Here is a 15,407-nt window from a genome sequence, read left to right as displayed (position 1 = left end):
TTTCTCTTTTGTTTGAATTGAGGCTGGAGTTAACTTTCTCCCCACGGCACTTTCGATTGGAATGCACTTATTGATTTTTAACCGAGTCCCCTCATTCTCCTACCTCGCATCAGACTCCCCGACAGGAGGATAGAAGGTCAGCTCGGTGGTCCTTGTTGCTTTCTTTAAGCACTCCGAGCATTCATGGCCATCCTCACGTAGCATCTAGCAAAAAATACACGGACACGACGGTGCGTCATCTTGTATCATGTCACTACTGCCCTGCACAAAAGAAGCTATACGAACAGAAAAGCCAGATTGTGGGCTCGTAACACATTCTGTTTTGGATAAACTTTGCTTAGAGAGAGTGACTGCCTCTAGCCTTTCCCGGTACATACATTTGCAGACAAAGTGAAGCCTCGTAGTCATGGTCCATGTCACTGTACTCCCTAACTCAGCACTTTTCTGAGCAAAAGTTCTTTATTTCACATCCGTTCCACTAGAAGTTCACAAATGCTACTGAAATAAGCATTCACCAGGCTTCGCAAAACCCTTTGCCGGTTCAGCGCGGAAGGGTGCCTGTGACAGGACAATGGAAGCACTTCTCAGCTAAAATGTGGCCAGATTAGCCCTGTAAAAGCTCACATAATGATATACTTGGCGTACAAAAGCCCGTATCTGTCAACATATGCAGCGATTTTCGGGGCTGTCGAAAAAGAAGCTGGAGTAGCCTAACAAGGCGGAGTGAAACAGTGTAACGCCTGATACTTGGAGAAAAACTAATGATAGCAGTGTTGTCAGGATCTGCTTTCTGTGTTTTGAGCATTAAGCCCGAGAATAAAACTCATCAGATGGCGGCTATCTTGACCACCCAGATCAAACGAGTCCCAGGACCGTATGTCCACCAACAAAAGTGGACTTTTCGTAGCTCTAATCACAAATATTGCCATTTCCGTCATTTTACACTGGAATAAAGCTCAAAGGAGTCTTCAAAACATTGGTTTCCATACACTGAGTAGAAGTGGTACCAGCGCCATCCATGACCAATTCATCCCATGCAAGACGGTCTGCCAGTAGCTGTTTAACGGCTTGCTGCGAGATTTCCCAAGGCCTCAAGCTAAATGGAAAAATTGGGGTAACGGTACTTGCCTCAAGCTTCAATAAGCGTAGGTGTACTGCAAAGTACTTTGGAGGAACGTCATTGTGCCACCAGAACCGCGTTACTGCAGCGCCCAATGCCAGCTACGGGTTCTGACCGGGAAGCCTCATTGCCACGTATTCCAAAGACTGCTGATGGGTCTTTTCTCCCTCGAGGCGCTCTCATAATAGCAGAATCAAGGATACCTGGGGCGGGTTTAGGACTCTTCGTCCAACAACGTGAGGCTGGCTGACGAGGTGCTACCGTAGCCAAGCTCTTATATATGCAGTGCAACTGCTATTGCCATAGTACATCGATGACGCTTCTACTACAATGAGTATCTATATAAACATATTTAGCATGACGTTGAGCGCTTCATGGTTCTATATTCTATGCACCTCCTGCACCCATAGTGTCCCTCGTCATGCCATGGGACAACAGAATGCAACCGAGTGCATTAGCCAGAAAAACAAGCAATGGCTATTCTAGGCGTGTGTTGCGAATGCTGTGAGCCACTTACACAGATGTTGAGCCAGGAACCTGGATATGCGAGTACCTTGGTGAGAGGAAGAGCCTAATGTAAGACATATCTGATTGTATAGGTGAGACTGCAGCCAAGGTTTTCTGCAGGGAGGGCCGTCACCGTGTAACACGCTTTGATCTGAGGGCCAAACGTTCTCTTGTATTGTGTTCATCTAGAAGAAAATGGGGTCAGGACACAAATTACAAATTGATCGCCATGCGCGCTACCCCTAGAACAGATGAACGTTTAATGTTTTCGACGCTTCAGGCAGGTAATGCGCATGGAAGATAGAGAGTATGTAATGGGAACAGGACAAATTAACTGCCATATCGATGCAACGAAGCACCCAGAGGCAAGAAACGGCCTGTAACGCGGCTTTGACATTAGGGATTCCCGCGGCGTCTATAGAGCTTCTGGCAAATACTCTCCCCTATGCTTCGCCTTCGTAGCTTGTAAGCTTACGTATTTCTGTCAGATTCAATACTTTGCTATTTTCTATACCCCTTTTATTTCAGGTATATGCAAGGTACGTCAACGACAATGGCGACAGAAGGGCTTTGAACGCAGAATTCTTTAAATTCAAACATGAAGGGTATGCGCCCCACCCGCTTATCCTAACCTGCATCACTACGGATTACCTCGCAACATGAAACGGCGAAGTAAGCGTCCTATTCTAGCAATCCTCTGTGTTCTGCCTGGATTCAGCCGCGTATTACTGCGAGCAACGGCTGAAGTGAAGGCCGGTTCGGAGATCTATGCTTCTTACGGAGAGGTAACTTCGCACTACTACGCCCATGCAAACTCCTTGACATTTTCAAGCAGCGTCGGGTGGGATTACACCTTGATGGAGGTGTCATGAGACTTGTGCGTGGCGCGTGCAGGTTTTCTGGCGCAACCGCAAAATGGTGATTGGCTACACTCCTGCTGCTGAGTGGTCTACAGATTCAGGCTAAGAGAATTTTCGCACCCATGTTAACCATCATTTTAAGAAGATGCAATCCTTAGTTGCCTCCAAGCGTCTGCCGAAATTTTAGAATAGTCCACAGGGCCATCGTGGGACACAGCCAATGTATTTTTGTCTCTAAAAAGTGAAAAGTTGGATTCCCTAACACGCACCGCGCCTGCACAATACCCTAAAGCAACTACGTATACAGTAGCGCGCCGGAGAGGCTTCCCTTTGCTTCTCAACTGCACAAACAAATGACGGTTCGCTCGCGGAAACGTGCAACGCGTTTCCGGCGTTGTATTGCGTCATGTAGCAAGCAGAGTTGCTACGAGGGCGAACCTCGGAAGTCAGGCAGTGTGCTGCCGCCTGCTGTGCTGAGCTATTCATCGTCTTCGGAAATGCTCTCTGCCTCTGACGCCTCTTCAGACTCATCGCTTTCGCCGTTGCTTGATTCCGAAGATGCCACTGTGTATTTCTTCGGCGCTTGTGCTGCAGCCCGACGGGGCCTGTTGGATGCTATAGGGGATTCTCCAATGTGGGAGTCTGAAAGTGGCGTGTAACACATGGCACTTATTTCAGCTGCCTGTAGTCATGGTACTAGTAGATACAAATGTGGAGACCAATACTATTCAAGGCCTTCAGCCAACACACTTTTACACAGATGCAATCCTCCCAAAGATATTTTTGCACGAATTTTTATTCAAACGTGTTTCAACATTTGTTGTTCAACGAATACAACGAGGGGCCTGCCGTCGGTATGCCAGGCTAGCGTGCATCGCCTACCTTCACCTCTGGCCGAATCCGAATCCTCGTCGTCACGCTGCGGCTTGTGTTTCTTTGGTGTTGTTTGAGGCCTCTTCTGAGGTGTCGTCGAAGCGGACTTTCTGGGAGTGGCCTGCTTGGGCTTGGATGTGGATTTTGTGGCTCCGTCAGAGTCACTAGAGTCAGCAAGTATCCGGCGTCGCTTTGGTTTGGGGGGAGTTTTTAATATTCCCGAATTCAGAGTGTCTGCCTCAACGCTCGCAGTGCCAATGGCCATGCTGTTCGTTGGCGCTACGTTGTGATCGCTGCCAGGGCACACGGAATGCAGCACACGAAAGCAAGGGAATGCAAACAGTCCCACTCAAGGGGTGCAGACTGTCGTAGATTGTTTTAGAGACACTCATTCTTCGACAATTTGTATCAGAAGGGATGCCTTGTACTCTAGGAGAACTCAGTCAACTAAAGAACTCGAAGGATACAGCGCAGAGTAGCAGGGGCGAGTCACGCAGAGGCGACCGCCCGTCGAGTCTGAATTGCACGAGAACTTACCAAGTTTCTGACGCCTTGACGGTGGAGGTCTGGATAGGTTTACCAGCTTCTGAGGGTTTGCTCGAGCTGCTGGCAGTGGGTGCAAAAATCTCATCGAGCGTCAACTGTTTGGTTCGAATGGGAGCTGAAGAGGAGAAGGAACAGCCCCCCCCAAGCCGGAGCCGATCCAGAAGCGAAAGCGACTGTATCGGGGGAGGAGCGGCCTGGATTTCCTGAACCGATTCTTTCTTTTCACTCAACGCACTGGTACCGAACAGGGGCGGGGCTAAGGATGGCTTTTCTCCTTGTATAGCTCCTTCCCTCAATGGGGAAACTTTTGAACAAGCCGCCTTCGGTGGCTCGTCTGGCTGCACCCCGTTTGTTTTCTGTTGCGTCTGTGGGGGCCTTGCGCGCACTTTTAGTGGCCGGTCTTCGTCAGAAGAGTCATCGTCGAGACTTAATTCGTCAGGCGATTCTTCTGAAGCATCAGAAGAGCTAATCGATTCCTCCTCGGAGCTCGAGTGAACCTGAGTCAAACAGGACAGAATAGCTGGCATTCGAGTGTACGCCCACATGTTTTAGGATTTGCACACATATATATATATATAAACGTTCGCGCTAAAAGCGTATTAGCCCCTGCCATTGATATCCATGACATGCCTAAAGTGATATCCAAAGTAGTTGGTCCCTCCCTCCCTACCTTCTTCGTGCGAGTCTTGGAAGCCGACTTGGCACTCCCCACTTTGGGGGCAGCCGCGCTCGCTTCCTTCGCAGCTTTGGGTTTGCCCTTGAGCGCTGCGAAACCCTTGAGGCCCTTCTTGCTTTCTAACTGCCTGTGGAAAGCTTGATCTGCCTCTCTCTGCTTAAGGTCCGCTGCGTCCTAACAGCGCACGATGCGCACCGAAAATCCCCAAGATGCTGGCGGATTCTTGCACCCTGTGAATCCGCCGCTGATACTTTTCTTGCTTTAGAGGAGGATCAAGACTGCGATTGGTGCTTAAAGTTATGGCATGCGCATGCCGGTACGGTACCTGCTTCTCAATGGCTTCCAAGAGGGCGTCTAGGTCCTTCAGCCATAAGGCCCGAATGTCAGTCTGACGAAGCCCCTCCAGGTCAATTTCCTTGTCTCGCAGCTGTCTCTTGAGGTCTGCAACCTACGATCACGCACGCGGCGGCCATATGAATGGGAAAAAGGCATGGTGGTCTTGCGAGAGCTCATTCACCTTTCGCCGAATATCCTTCCAAAAAATATTCAGAGGACTGCAGGGCGCTGAATCTGCGCCGCTTTAAGCGCCATGCCACCAAAAATATGAATGGCCTTTTTCACGTAGAAACGCAGGTAGATTTTGACGCTCTGCGCTTCCTTGCGCATCACGACAAGCTGCCACCTAGCCATTACCTTTTCAGCCGTGAGACTCCAGAGGGGCATCCCCACGAGATAGTCGAAATCTGACCCGACACACCCACAGGCGGTTGCAGGCTCTTCATCAGCGCTTTCTTTATCCTGAAAACAGACACAACGAGCTTGTCAACAAGCCGCATACCCTAAAAATGAAAAAAATGCCACCCTCCAGAAAACGCACATCCAGTAAGGGCCCTCTTGAGGAAACCGGGCAGGACCCCCAGACGACTTACAGACAAACCGTGCTCCTGAGGAATCTTATGATTCAAGATGCTGTCAATCAGAGCCGCACACTTCTTTTCAAGCTCGCGCATCGGATCATATCCCTGTGGTCGAAACGTGCAATGGTCAATACAAGCTATTTAGGATGTGAAAGCCAAGCAACACATGCGTATTTACACCCATACCCATATATATATATACCCAACCTCACTGCATTCACGCGTCTATCAGTAGGTATATAAATTTATATATATACTTGCATGCACGTCAAAGTAGGAGGCTCTCCGAGGTACAAGAAATCTGCGGGAAGCAAGAAAGGAGCCCAATCGTTTTAGGTGGCCCCGGTTTCCTTGAGGAGAAAGAGGGATATCGTAAAGACGTCAAATGCACCTGGTGGGCAGGTGTAGCTAGCTGTGCAGCCTGCTTGCCTTTGCGAAGAGCTCTTCAATGAGCGCCTGGCGGCGCTTGTTGCTCACAATCAGTTCACCGGACAGCACGGCACTGATAAAGCGGGAGCGGTTGTAAAGTATCGCCTTTTCCTTCTCCGAGACAGCAACGAGGTAGGCCTTCCGTTTCTGTGGTGGCTCGGCAGACGCATGCACACGTTGGGAACACTGTTTCCATTGCTGCTAAGAGTACAGTGCAAGACAAGACGCTGTTACGCATCTCCCGAATCCTGCGTTGGCCTCTCCGCCTAAGTGGAGAAATGAATGCTCTCCGCGAAGTTCGAGCCATTGGAGAGGGATGCCGTTGGGCTTTTTCGCCGTGTGAAAGGGTGAAAATGCCTCCCGACGGGAGTATAGGCTCTATTAAGACAAAGCGGGTATTCACTAACCTCGTAGTATGCCAATCGGATGGTCGCGAAATCGCGCATGATCTCCAGCTCGTCCGCGTACTTTTGGACCCTCCCTTCGGCGTTGAAGAGGTGGTAATTTTGAGTGCTGAGAGATGACTTCAGACGGAAAAGCTTAAGGAGGCCTTCATCGTCGGTGCTCGCAAGTCGCTCTGCACGGTGCATTCACCCCACCCGCGCACATGGCAAGTGTATGTACACCTTGATGTGAGCCGTATGTACGCGCCCTTTTTACGTTGCCTAAAAGGGCAGCGGGGTAGAACGTGGCACGCCGCCGAGAAAGAGGCATGGGAGAAGGGACCTTGATGTGCAAAGAGTGCATGCAGAAGCCAAGGCAAGTGAAGCGTACCTGGGGAGACTTTCACGGCGAATTTGATGTCTTCGTGGCTGCTGCTGTCTCGGTAATCGGAGATTAAGGGCTCCTTCTTCTCGGGTGCCGGTAACTGCTCTTCGAGCCACTCTTTGTAATCCTGTTGTGGAGGAGAGCGCATGCGTGGAGGGGTGCTGTGCAGCGAGAGCCTCTTCTTCCCCCAAGAAGGGTTGGCAGTTTCGCGCCGGAAAGGCGATACAAGGGGTCCAACCATAAGGGTGCAGAGGAAGCAGATGTCGAGATAGCTCTAGAATATCCTGAACCCTACAGCTCTTGGCTGGCTTGGCAGGTGTCATCGACGCTGGTGCAAGAAAAACATTCGGTGGCATGCGTGCGTCCAAGGCGGATGCGTACCTGTGTCCAGCGCTTGATGGGCAACTCGGTGATTTCTATGACATCTTCGCCTTTCCTCTCGACGAGCCCGACGGTTTCGAATGCGATTTTGGTGGGACTTTCTTCGATGACGCCCTTGAACCCCCTATACCAAGGTTTCATGCGCACCATTTCCTCCCCGGCAATGAACCTGGTGGCACAACGGAGTCATACAAGAGCACGCGTTTAGAGGAGAAGCGGCAGGCTGTGCGGTGGCATCAGATGGCCTCTTTGAGGGGGGAAAGAAGGGCAGCGGGTCAAGATCGAGTCGGCAGGGGTACATTCGGCCGTGCTGACCTCTTGAGGTTGGCGATGATGTCTCTGGGATTGAAGTTGGGAATGAAGGAAGACCACCCCGTGCCGATGCCTTCGCTGCCGTTGACAAGCACGGTGGGGATGACAGGAACGTAGTATTTCGGCTCGATCTTCTGCCCCTCCTCATAGAGGTACTCGAGCAGAGGGTCATCGGCTTCGGGGAAAACGAGGCGTGTGTACGGTGCGAGCTTTGTAAAGATGTAGCGGGGTGCAGACGCATCCTTCCCGCCCTCTTTTCTGGATCCGAACTGACCAACGGGCTCAAGGAAATTAAGATTGTTGCTTCCAACGAACCGCTGGGCCATGGTAATGATGGTTTGCTGCAAAGACTGCTCGCCGTGGTGATACGCACTCTGCTCGGCAACATACCCAGAGAGTTGCGCCACCTTCAGCTCGGCCTTCGTGTTCTTCTTGAAGACGGCAAACAGCACTTTGCGCTGCCCAACCTTCCAGCCATCGACAAGCTGCGGGATTGAGCGCTCGTTATCGTAACGAGAAAACTGCACGAGCTCCTTATTCACAAAGTCAGAGAAGGTAAGCTCACGCACGGAGTGATCTACAAAGGTCCCCTCGCGGTAACCCTGCAGCCACCGCTTCCTGTCCTCTGCGCGCTTCTTACTAAAGGCCATATCAATCAGCTCCCCGTCGTTACTGCCTGAGAGGCCGCGCGCACATCTCGCAGGAATGTCCTAACCGCCCGAGGCTCACGTAGGGGCAGAAGAACGAATGTCAAAGCCAGACAACAAACATTTACCGAGGCAGACCACAAGTGATGCTTTTCTTTGCACTTGGGAAGAGGCAGACACAGAAAAGCGCCAGCATGTAGCACCCAGCACACTTGGCTGCTACCGCGCGCGGGGTCGCTGCCTATATGTGTAAGTAGGTAGACAAAGGATTCCACAAAGCGAAGGGTGGTCAGCGAGCTTGCCTGTCCATCGAAATCTAATTCTGTGCTTATCGAGAGCCTGAAAATAGTCCTTGAATTCTCTGTCCGTTGACGTTCCCAAACCCTGAAGCCCGAGAGTGAGCAAAAACCAACGTTCGAGGCGCTAGCAAGCACATGTCCTGTCCTCTCCCAGGCTCTCTAAGGCTAAGGGGGGGAGAAAGGGGGTGCCTTTCGCGGCGAATCGATGACATCGCAACTCGCGATATGCCTAAACCTGCATATTAGACCCACTTTGTAGTACTTTATCTTCCAGCCAGAAAGGTTGCCTGCCTGCTTTCTCCACATGTCGTACTCCACAAGCGTGAAGAACGCCTTCTCTACCGAGCCTTTGGATACCTGCACGTTACGGCACATATAAGTGTATGTGTATACATGTATGTATACATATACATATGTATATGCATATATGTATTTATGTATGTATGCATGCATGTATGTATGTCTGTGTGAATTTGTGTATGCATGCGCCCCTAGTACCTACGTCTCTAGTTTAATCGATTTGGGCCGGAAAAAGGCAACGCCCATGGGGCTGCATGGGGTGTACGGACATCACAGGCTCTCAGGGTGGCGCAAAGGCAGGGTCTTTCACGAAATAGTACCTTGACGATAGGCGTAACGAACTCCGTAAGGAAGTGGTTGCATTGGAGCAGATGAGGCCAGTAGTGGTGCAGCATGTTGATGAGCAGACCCTTTATGTGGGAACCGTCGTAATCCTGCACGCGTAGTAGAGCGCCCCCCCCCGAGCATCAGAGCCCCCCCTTGCGACCCTACCGCATTAGCCATGTAAAATTCACGTTCAGATTTCCTCGGATGGATGCAGTGTTATACCTAAAACAGGCGAATTAGGAATTTCGCGGGGGCCTGCATGGGCTGTATCGGCTTTATCTGTAGAGCTTTCAGCATTTCAACGGGACGCAGACACACTTGGTCCGTCATGATCATGAGTGATCCGTAGCGTAGGCCGCGTGTGTCTTGAACTTTGTCATTAATCTGCAGGCCAAGGATTCGGAGTATGTTTTGTATTTCGCGGTTTTCCTTTAGCTGCTTGAAAGAGGCCTCGCGCACATTCAGCAGCTTTCCCTGGAGCAAAGCATTCCACAGCCCACCGGAAAAAACGCGCGCTGAACGCTGCAAATACGCTCAAAGTCGAGACGGGCTTCACGCAGGGCGACGTACACGTGCCGAAAAAAGCAGCGGGTGACACACCAAACCAGCGGCGCGGCCAGAACACACAAATGCCAAAGAGACACCCCCTTGAGAGCTGTGCCTGACAAATGTGGAATTGCCACCATGCATGCCTGTTGATACCGCTACACCCTCCGAGTATTCTATCGTCGCTAGAATGTAAATGCAATGCCTATTAAAGCCATACTGTGAAACAGCCCCCAAGGAAATCCCAACCAATCTATCTATGGAGTGCAGCTAGTTCTAAATGCGAACTGCGAAACCGGAGAGGAAGGCCGACCCTTAGAGGAAACACGCCATACTTCTCCCTCCCCACAACGGAGAGTCCGGCAAGGCAGGACGTTTTGGCGCTGTCACCCTCTGTGAGAATCAATGTGCATGCCTGGGCGTAACGACCACCTGCAGCAACACATGTAGGACAAAGGGTAAATCCTCAAAGCCTTTCTGCAAAAAAAATCCTTCCTTACGCCTGCCGTGGCAATCCTTCAACAAATTAGAGGATGGATGCCTGCAGCTCCGATATTTGCCGCGACCTCCGCACAAATGACATCCAAATGATGCCGTCCTCCTATCACACAGCACCTACGTCAGGCCCTCCCAAGTACAACAGCTGTCTCCTCGCCCCGAAGCCTCTTGCACCGGCGGCCTCACTGCACAGGCGAAACTGTTAGTGCCGTGGCTAGAGTAAGATATTAGGCTGGACGTCTGAAAGCAACCCTTAGGCGTGCGTTATCAGCAAAGGCTTGTAAATTAAAAGAGAAAGAACGCATCTGCAAAGAGGGGCAGCCGGTTGCAGAGGTGGGTGGGGCCTGTGCGGCAGCGAACGAGGTCCTCTCTTACCCGCCTCGTTTGCATCCTCGAGCTTGGAAATTCCCGTGAGGCGCTCCTTGCCTTTCGTCTTTCCTACAGACATTTGGCGTCTTAGCTCTACCTGGTAGCACAGGCACGCCAGAAATAACAGCGCTCAGACAAATCGACGAGAGGTTCTGCAGGCAGCTGCTTTACGCTCTGTGCTGGTCTGGTCTCCCTATCTGAACAAAAAGAGAATCAAACCTTTCTTGAGGCACTCGCGCTTCTTCAGGCTGGCACCTAGCACTGTTGCTCACCTGCGCTTTCGTTTGTGCCCATAGCAGCACGCCATCTAGGATGGCAGACTTGGCGACGGCATTAACTGTCCTCTCGGAAAGGTTGCACTTGCTGCCGAAACGGGAGACGGTGGTGGTTAGCGTCTCCTTTGTCTGGGAGTCGAAAGCAGGGTTCTCAATGAGGCATTTAACAAAGACCCAGAGATGTTGCCTGCGCAGGAGTAAGCGCATGTGGAATAGTCTCAGAGACACGGTGCTCTCCTACTAAGGTTCCCACAAAGCCGGACGGTGCTGCCTGCAAATGTTAAGCCCCCAATGCGAAAACAGCAGCCCCGACTGTGTGTGTGTGTGTGTGTGTGTGTGTGTGTGTGTGTGTGTGTGTGTGTGTGTGTGTGTGTGTCTGTGTCTGTGTCTGTGTCTGTGTGTGTCTGTGTGTGTCGGTGTAGTCAGCACTCCTGGCTAGCAGTCCACCACACAGCTCCTCCGTCGCCATCGACGGTTGCGAAAAAAGGCACCTCCTGTGGAATCCAAGTGTAGCCTCCACTAAAGTCCTTCTAAGCAGCTAGGCAGCTTGTCAGTCAGCTATTAGCTACAGCCGATCCGGGAGGGAAAGACAAACGGGGGGAGGAAGGAGGGGAAAAGGCCTAGTCGTGTAGGTGCAGCAGAGAGCGCGCTAGAGTGCATGCCTCGGTCAAGCAATACCTGACATGCGGGGGCTTGATCTCCATGCCGCCCTTGTTCTTCGCATTCGCCTTTTTGACGAGCGCCGCGAGGAGGGGCTCAATGACGTGGTTAACATGGTGACCTCCTTTGGGAGTGCAGATGCTGTTGACAAAGGACACCTGCTGGAAACCGCTGCCATCTGCGGACAGAAGCAACTCCGCATGCATGCAGCAGCAGCCTTGTCTCGTTCTAGCCCCTCCTTTCATCCTTGCCGATCTCTCTCTCTCTGCCCGAGAAGGTCTCTGTGCGTCCTGCAGAAACTGCGCTGTCTGTGACACCCTGCTGAGCGTAGGGATGCCATAACTACGCAGCCTTTTTGCCTGTCAGGCCGAGTGAAAGTCTCAGACAGCCGGGGGGCAAGGCATATTTGTACCTGACTGGCTTATGACGACCTCCCATCTGTGCATTTTCTCGTGGATTTTGATGACTTGCTTCTCTGGTGTCCTTTCATTTTCCTTGTCTTCATCCGCCTGGGTCTCTGCGGCGTCCTCTGCCTCGGAATCGCTGCCTTCGCTGCTTTCGCTGCTTTCGCCGCTGCCCTTTTTCTTTTTTCGCTTCCTCTTCTTGCCCCTCCCCGCCGCCTCTTTACCCCTATTGCCCTTCTTCCGAGAGCCGCAGCTTCCAAGATACAAATCCACGTAATCGACAAAACTCCTCACAGGCAAGCGGACGCCATTCCAATACACCGCCGTCCCCGACGTCCCCGCCAGGTCATAACACCGCTTGCGCAGCAACGAGATCAAGTCCTCATCCAGCCTGTGCGCAACACCCATCATTTCCAGCCTGCATAGAGGCGTCTGTACAGCCAAGCCCAGAGGCGCTCTTCGCACAAGGCAGAAGAGAAGGCCGGGAGGTGCCCTCCGGGAAGGCGATACACGTCAGCACGCCCTTCAAGGCTTCAGGCTGTTAGGAGGGGTTTAGAGCCCTTCATTGCAGAGGCATGCAAACTTTGACAAAAGGGGTAAGGGCTCGCTTGCGGGTAGGTATGCCGCACGTAGACATCCCGAAGCGGCCGAGATCGGGCTTAAATTTTACAGCGACAAAGTCGCCAGCGCCATTGAAAGGGGTGAGCACGGGTGCCTGCTGCTTGCCCATATTATCTGTCCACACTACCTTGATTTTCCTGTGCGCAACAACAGCAGGCAGAGAAAACACGTGCATCCTCACACGCAGAGGCCTCTAGAACGCTGCACATATGACCCCCCAAAAGTATGGACCGCCAAGGGCTGCCACGAGCGCGCATAAGTAAAAGGTCTTAAAGGGGAAGGAGAGGGGAAAAAGAAATGCAGAGGAGAGGAAAGAGGAAAGAAAAGAGGAAGGCGAGGAAAAGGTGAAGAAGGGTTGGCTGCGTGGCTGGTGCAGTGCATGCAATGCGGAAGGCGAAAAGACTCGAGAAGACGAGTGGCAGCGCGAGGCGGCGTGGTGTTGGCGCGGTAGTGAGCGAGGGGGGGGAGCCCCCGGAGATGTTCACCCCGCGGCAGCAAAAGGTAAGATCCGATAGACTGAAGAGGGCCTCTTCTTTAGGGAAAGAGGCGCAGGAAGGGGGCCTCAGCGGACTGTATGCTGAGGTGACCCCCTTCGCCCGCACAGCACCCCCCCGGGTGCTGGCCTTGTTAGACGATCCCGTTTTTTTCGCATTTCACACACGGGGGAGGGCAGCAGGCATCGCATGGGAAAAGGCTAGCAGACTGCAATGTGTGGCCCTACTGCTTGCGCTTGCTGTCGGCGCATTCGACTTCGAAGTAAGAAGAAAATATGTTGGTTAGCTTGGCACCAAAGCCGTTGCGACCCCCTGTTACCCTCGCCTCCGTGTCATCGTAGTTATCGCTAGTCAGCAGCTGGCCAAAGATCAGCTCCGCAACGTACACCTGGTGTTCCTTGTGAATAGCCACAGGAATACCTGCGAGAAAAAGGCGCTCACACCGACACAAGAGAGTCTCAACCTGTGCAAAACGAAGGGAAACAGCCGGGGAGAAGAGACTGCCGCGAGGGAGCGCAGCAAGAAAAAACGATACCATGCTCGGAGCAGGAACCGTCCAGCAGACAGAGCCTGTCCAGCAAGTCCTCACACACAGTCTCGACTCCAAAAGTGGGCGGCAAGGTGCAAGAGAGAGACCCTGGTGGAAGAAAGACTAGGGGCATTATAGGTTTTAGAAAAAAACAAGAGGAAAATGGGCAGTCTTTCATTCACACGCATACATACACATGTATGTGCGAACATATACATGTATGCACAAACATATACATGTATGTACATACACATACTCCTATACATACACATAAACACGTATACGAATATTCACATACGCATGTACATATAGGCATATATACACAAACATACATACATAAGCATACTCACAAATGCATTCACATACGCATACACACACACTCATGCGCACAATTGGGCGGGGGAATGTGCATGTTCTCACCTTCCCCGTCATTCCAGACTCGAATCATGCCTTCTGCGGGGTCGACATTGACTTTGATTGCAGTCATCTTTCCCCGCGGAGGAGCCTCTCGGCCCTCTGTTTCTCGGGCTTTGACGTCTGCTGCATTCACGAGGATCTCATCGACGATTTTGTAGAGTCCAGGGGCAAAGGAAATGTTCTTAAGCTGCATGCGGACTGCCCCATCGGGCATAACCCACAGCTGCTGGATACTTTTCTCAGTGCTGCCAATGTAAGAGTCCGGCCGCAGAAGAATATGGTCAAGCTGAGACTTCTTCTGATACCGCTGAGGAGGACCACAGGGAGAGCACACGCACACCACATCACCCCCTGTCTGGCAATGCAAGCCAACCCGACATCATAGATGCAAGCAATCGAAAGACGCGCCTTTTAGAGCAGAATCGAAAAAAAAGAGGTGTATACAAGAGGCTGGCGGCCACCACGGCCCAAAACAAAGGAACCGGAAAAACGCACACGGGGAGAAGAAGCTTGTTCAATAAAAATTCGGTTGACACAAAGAAAGCAGCGGCAGCAAAAAGAGTCAGGAACGACAGCAAGAGAAGACGTCTTCCCCTGCCTCTCCCCCCACTTGAAGGCCGCATACATATTCTCGGGTTTCAAAGCTACCTGTTCAATGGTCTTCTTGGCTCTCTTCTTCGTGCCATGACTTTTAGGCCTTGAAAACTCCTCCTCTTCCTCTTCTTCGCTGGAGACTGCATGGACATCTTCATCCTCAGAGGAACTCATCCTTCGCAAAGGCGGAGGCCAGGAGCGACAAAGGAGGCCCTCCTGCTACCCTGTTTGGCAGAATGCTGAGAAGCGGGGACGGCGGCACAATGGTGGGCTCGGCGCGACACTATGCAGAAAGCCTGAGGGGCAGGAAGAGGTGGCGGACAGAGAGAGGTGTATTGAGTGTTTTCAAGGAGCCAAAGCAAATGCCGATCGTCGTCGGCGGAAAACCTTTATGAGGCCTCCAGAGAAAGAATTTGAGTTTGGTGGTGGCAGTAAAAGCCCTCGAAGCGTCGCCAGCGGGCAGCTATGGAGGTCTGCCACATGCTTGCCAAGGAGTTCAAGTTGTATGAGCCGCTGGATTACAGGGAGCGATCGCTCTGTCTATGGGGATACAGTAGCTACAAGGGGGGAACGGGGCCTTTCGGCTTCTGCTTCCACCAGGCTGTGGCTTGCACGCTGAGAAATACAGAAAATCCATGCACGAATCCCTAAAAAGACAAGCGTAAGGAAGCCCCCAAGGAAACCAGGTGGTGGGTGGGGGGCCCCCCAACATGGTGCTGGGCCACCAGCCCCTACAGGGAAGGCACCCCGGGCAGCGCAGCCTGTACGTCTCCTCGCCGTCAGTTTCTGGTCTTCCTTACTTTCTTCCAACCACACACAAATCGAAATGCGCAGCAAGAACTCATCAAACTCAATGTGCATGCGCTATTAGGGCTTGAGGGCACGTAGGAACCGTTTACGGGAAAATGCTTCCACTAGGGAGTGAGCGAGACGGGGAAGGGAGGGGACGCGTTGCCAAGGAAGAACGCTGTATTAGAAAATGACTCGCTATGATCAGGGAGCAGGGGACATGTGTCATTAAGAAGCCTACAGATATTG

General features: G+C 52.0%; 2 protein-coding genes across 2 annotated transcripts; one reads left to right on the top strand and one right to left on the bottom strand.

Annotated features, from left to right (window-relative positions):
• Window positions 1-1,214: 1,214 nt before the first annotated feature.
• On the top strand, window positions 1,215-2,499 carry LOC34620647. The gene is made up of 5 exons (XM_026337336.1): window positions 1,215-1,356; window positions 1,642-1,696; window positions 1,908-2,006; window positions 2,167-2,232; window positions 2,346-2,499. The coding sequence occupies exons 1-5, from the start codon at window positions 1,215-1,217 to the stop codon at window positions 2,497-2,499; spliced, it is 516 nt and encodes a 171-aa protein (XP_026193121.1).
• A 466-nt stretch (window positions 2,500-2,965) lies between these two features.
• Window positions 2,966-14,543, bottom strand: LOC34620646 (DNA topoisomerase 2). The gene is made up of 23 exons (XM_026337167.1): window positions 14,424-14,543; window positions 13,779-14,082; window positions 13,057-13,249; window positions 12,344-12,472; window positions 11,723-12,105; window positions 11,329-11,488; window positions 10,648-10,837; window positions 10,382-10,472; window positions 9,822-9,940; window positions 9,281-9,436; window positions 8,956-9,069; window positions 8,611-8,692; window positions 7,393-8,065; window positions 7,078-7,246; window positions 6,703-6,823; window positions 6,336-6,505; window positions 5,512-5,604; window positions 5,276-5,380; window positions 4,908-5,030; window positions 4,577-4,756; window positions 3,898-4,403; window positions 3,370-3,653; window positions 2,966-3,129 (listed from the first exon to the last, which is right to left on the bottom strand). The coding sequence occupies exons 1-23, from the start codon at window positions 14,541-14,543 to the stop codon at window positions 2,966-2,968; spliced, it is 4,629 nt and encodes a 1,542-aa protein (XP_026192952.1).
• Between the last annotated feature and the right edge of the window lie 864 nt (window positions 14,544-15,407).

This window comes from Cyclospora cayetanensis, unplaced genomic scaffold, assembly GCF_002999335.1.
Source record: "Cyclospora cayetanensis isolate NF1_C8 unplaced genomic scaffold, CcayRef3 CcayRef3_contig_10, whole genome shotgun sequence".
In the NCBI taxonomy this organism is placed as follows: Eukaryota; Apicomplexa; class Conoidasida; order Eucoccidiorida; family Eimeriidae; genus Cyclospora; species Cyclospora cayetanensis.
The sequence above is the reverse complement of the archived record's forward strand: the minus strand, read 5'-3'. Positions and strand labels throughout refer to the sequence as shown.

Coding starts and splice junctions, on each gene's coding strand:
- LOC34620647 (XM_026337336.1), top strand. CDS start 1,215: ATGCCAGCTACGGGTTCTGACCGGGAAGCCTCATTGCCACGTATTCCA. Junction 1,357..1,641: donor AGGACTCTTCGTCCAACAAC/GTGAGGCTGGCT, acceptor CCACTTACACAG/ATGTTGAGCCAGGAACCTGG. Junction 2,007..2,166: donor CCAGAGGCAAGAAACGGCCT/GTAACGCGGCTT, acceptor GGTATATGCAAG/GTACGTCAACGACAATGGCG.
- LOC34620646 (XM_026337167.1), bottom strand. CDS start 14,543: ATGAGTTCCTCTGAGGATGAAGATGTCCATGCAGTCTCCAGCGAAGAA. Junction 12,106..12,343: donor GGCCGCTTCGGGATGTCTAC/GTGCGGCATACC, acceptor TGTTGCGCACAG/GCTGGATGAGGACTTGATCT. Junction 8,693..8,955: donor TCGTTACGCCTATCGTCAAG/GTACTATTTCGT, acceptor CGTAACGTGCAG/GTATCCAAAGGCTCGGTAGA.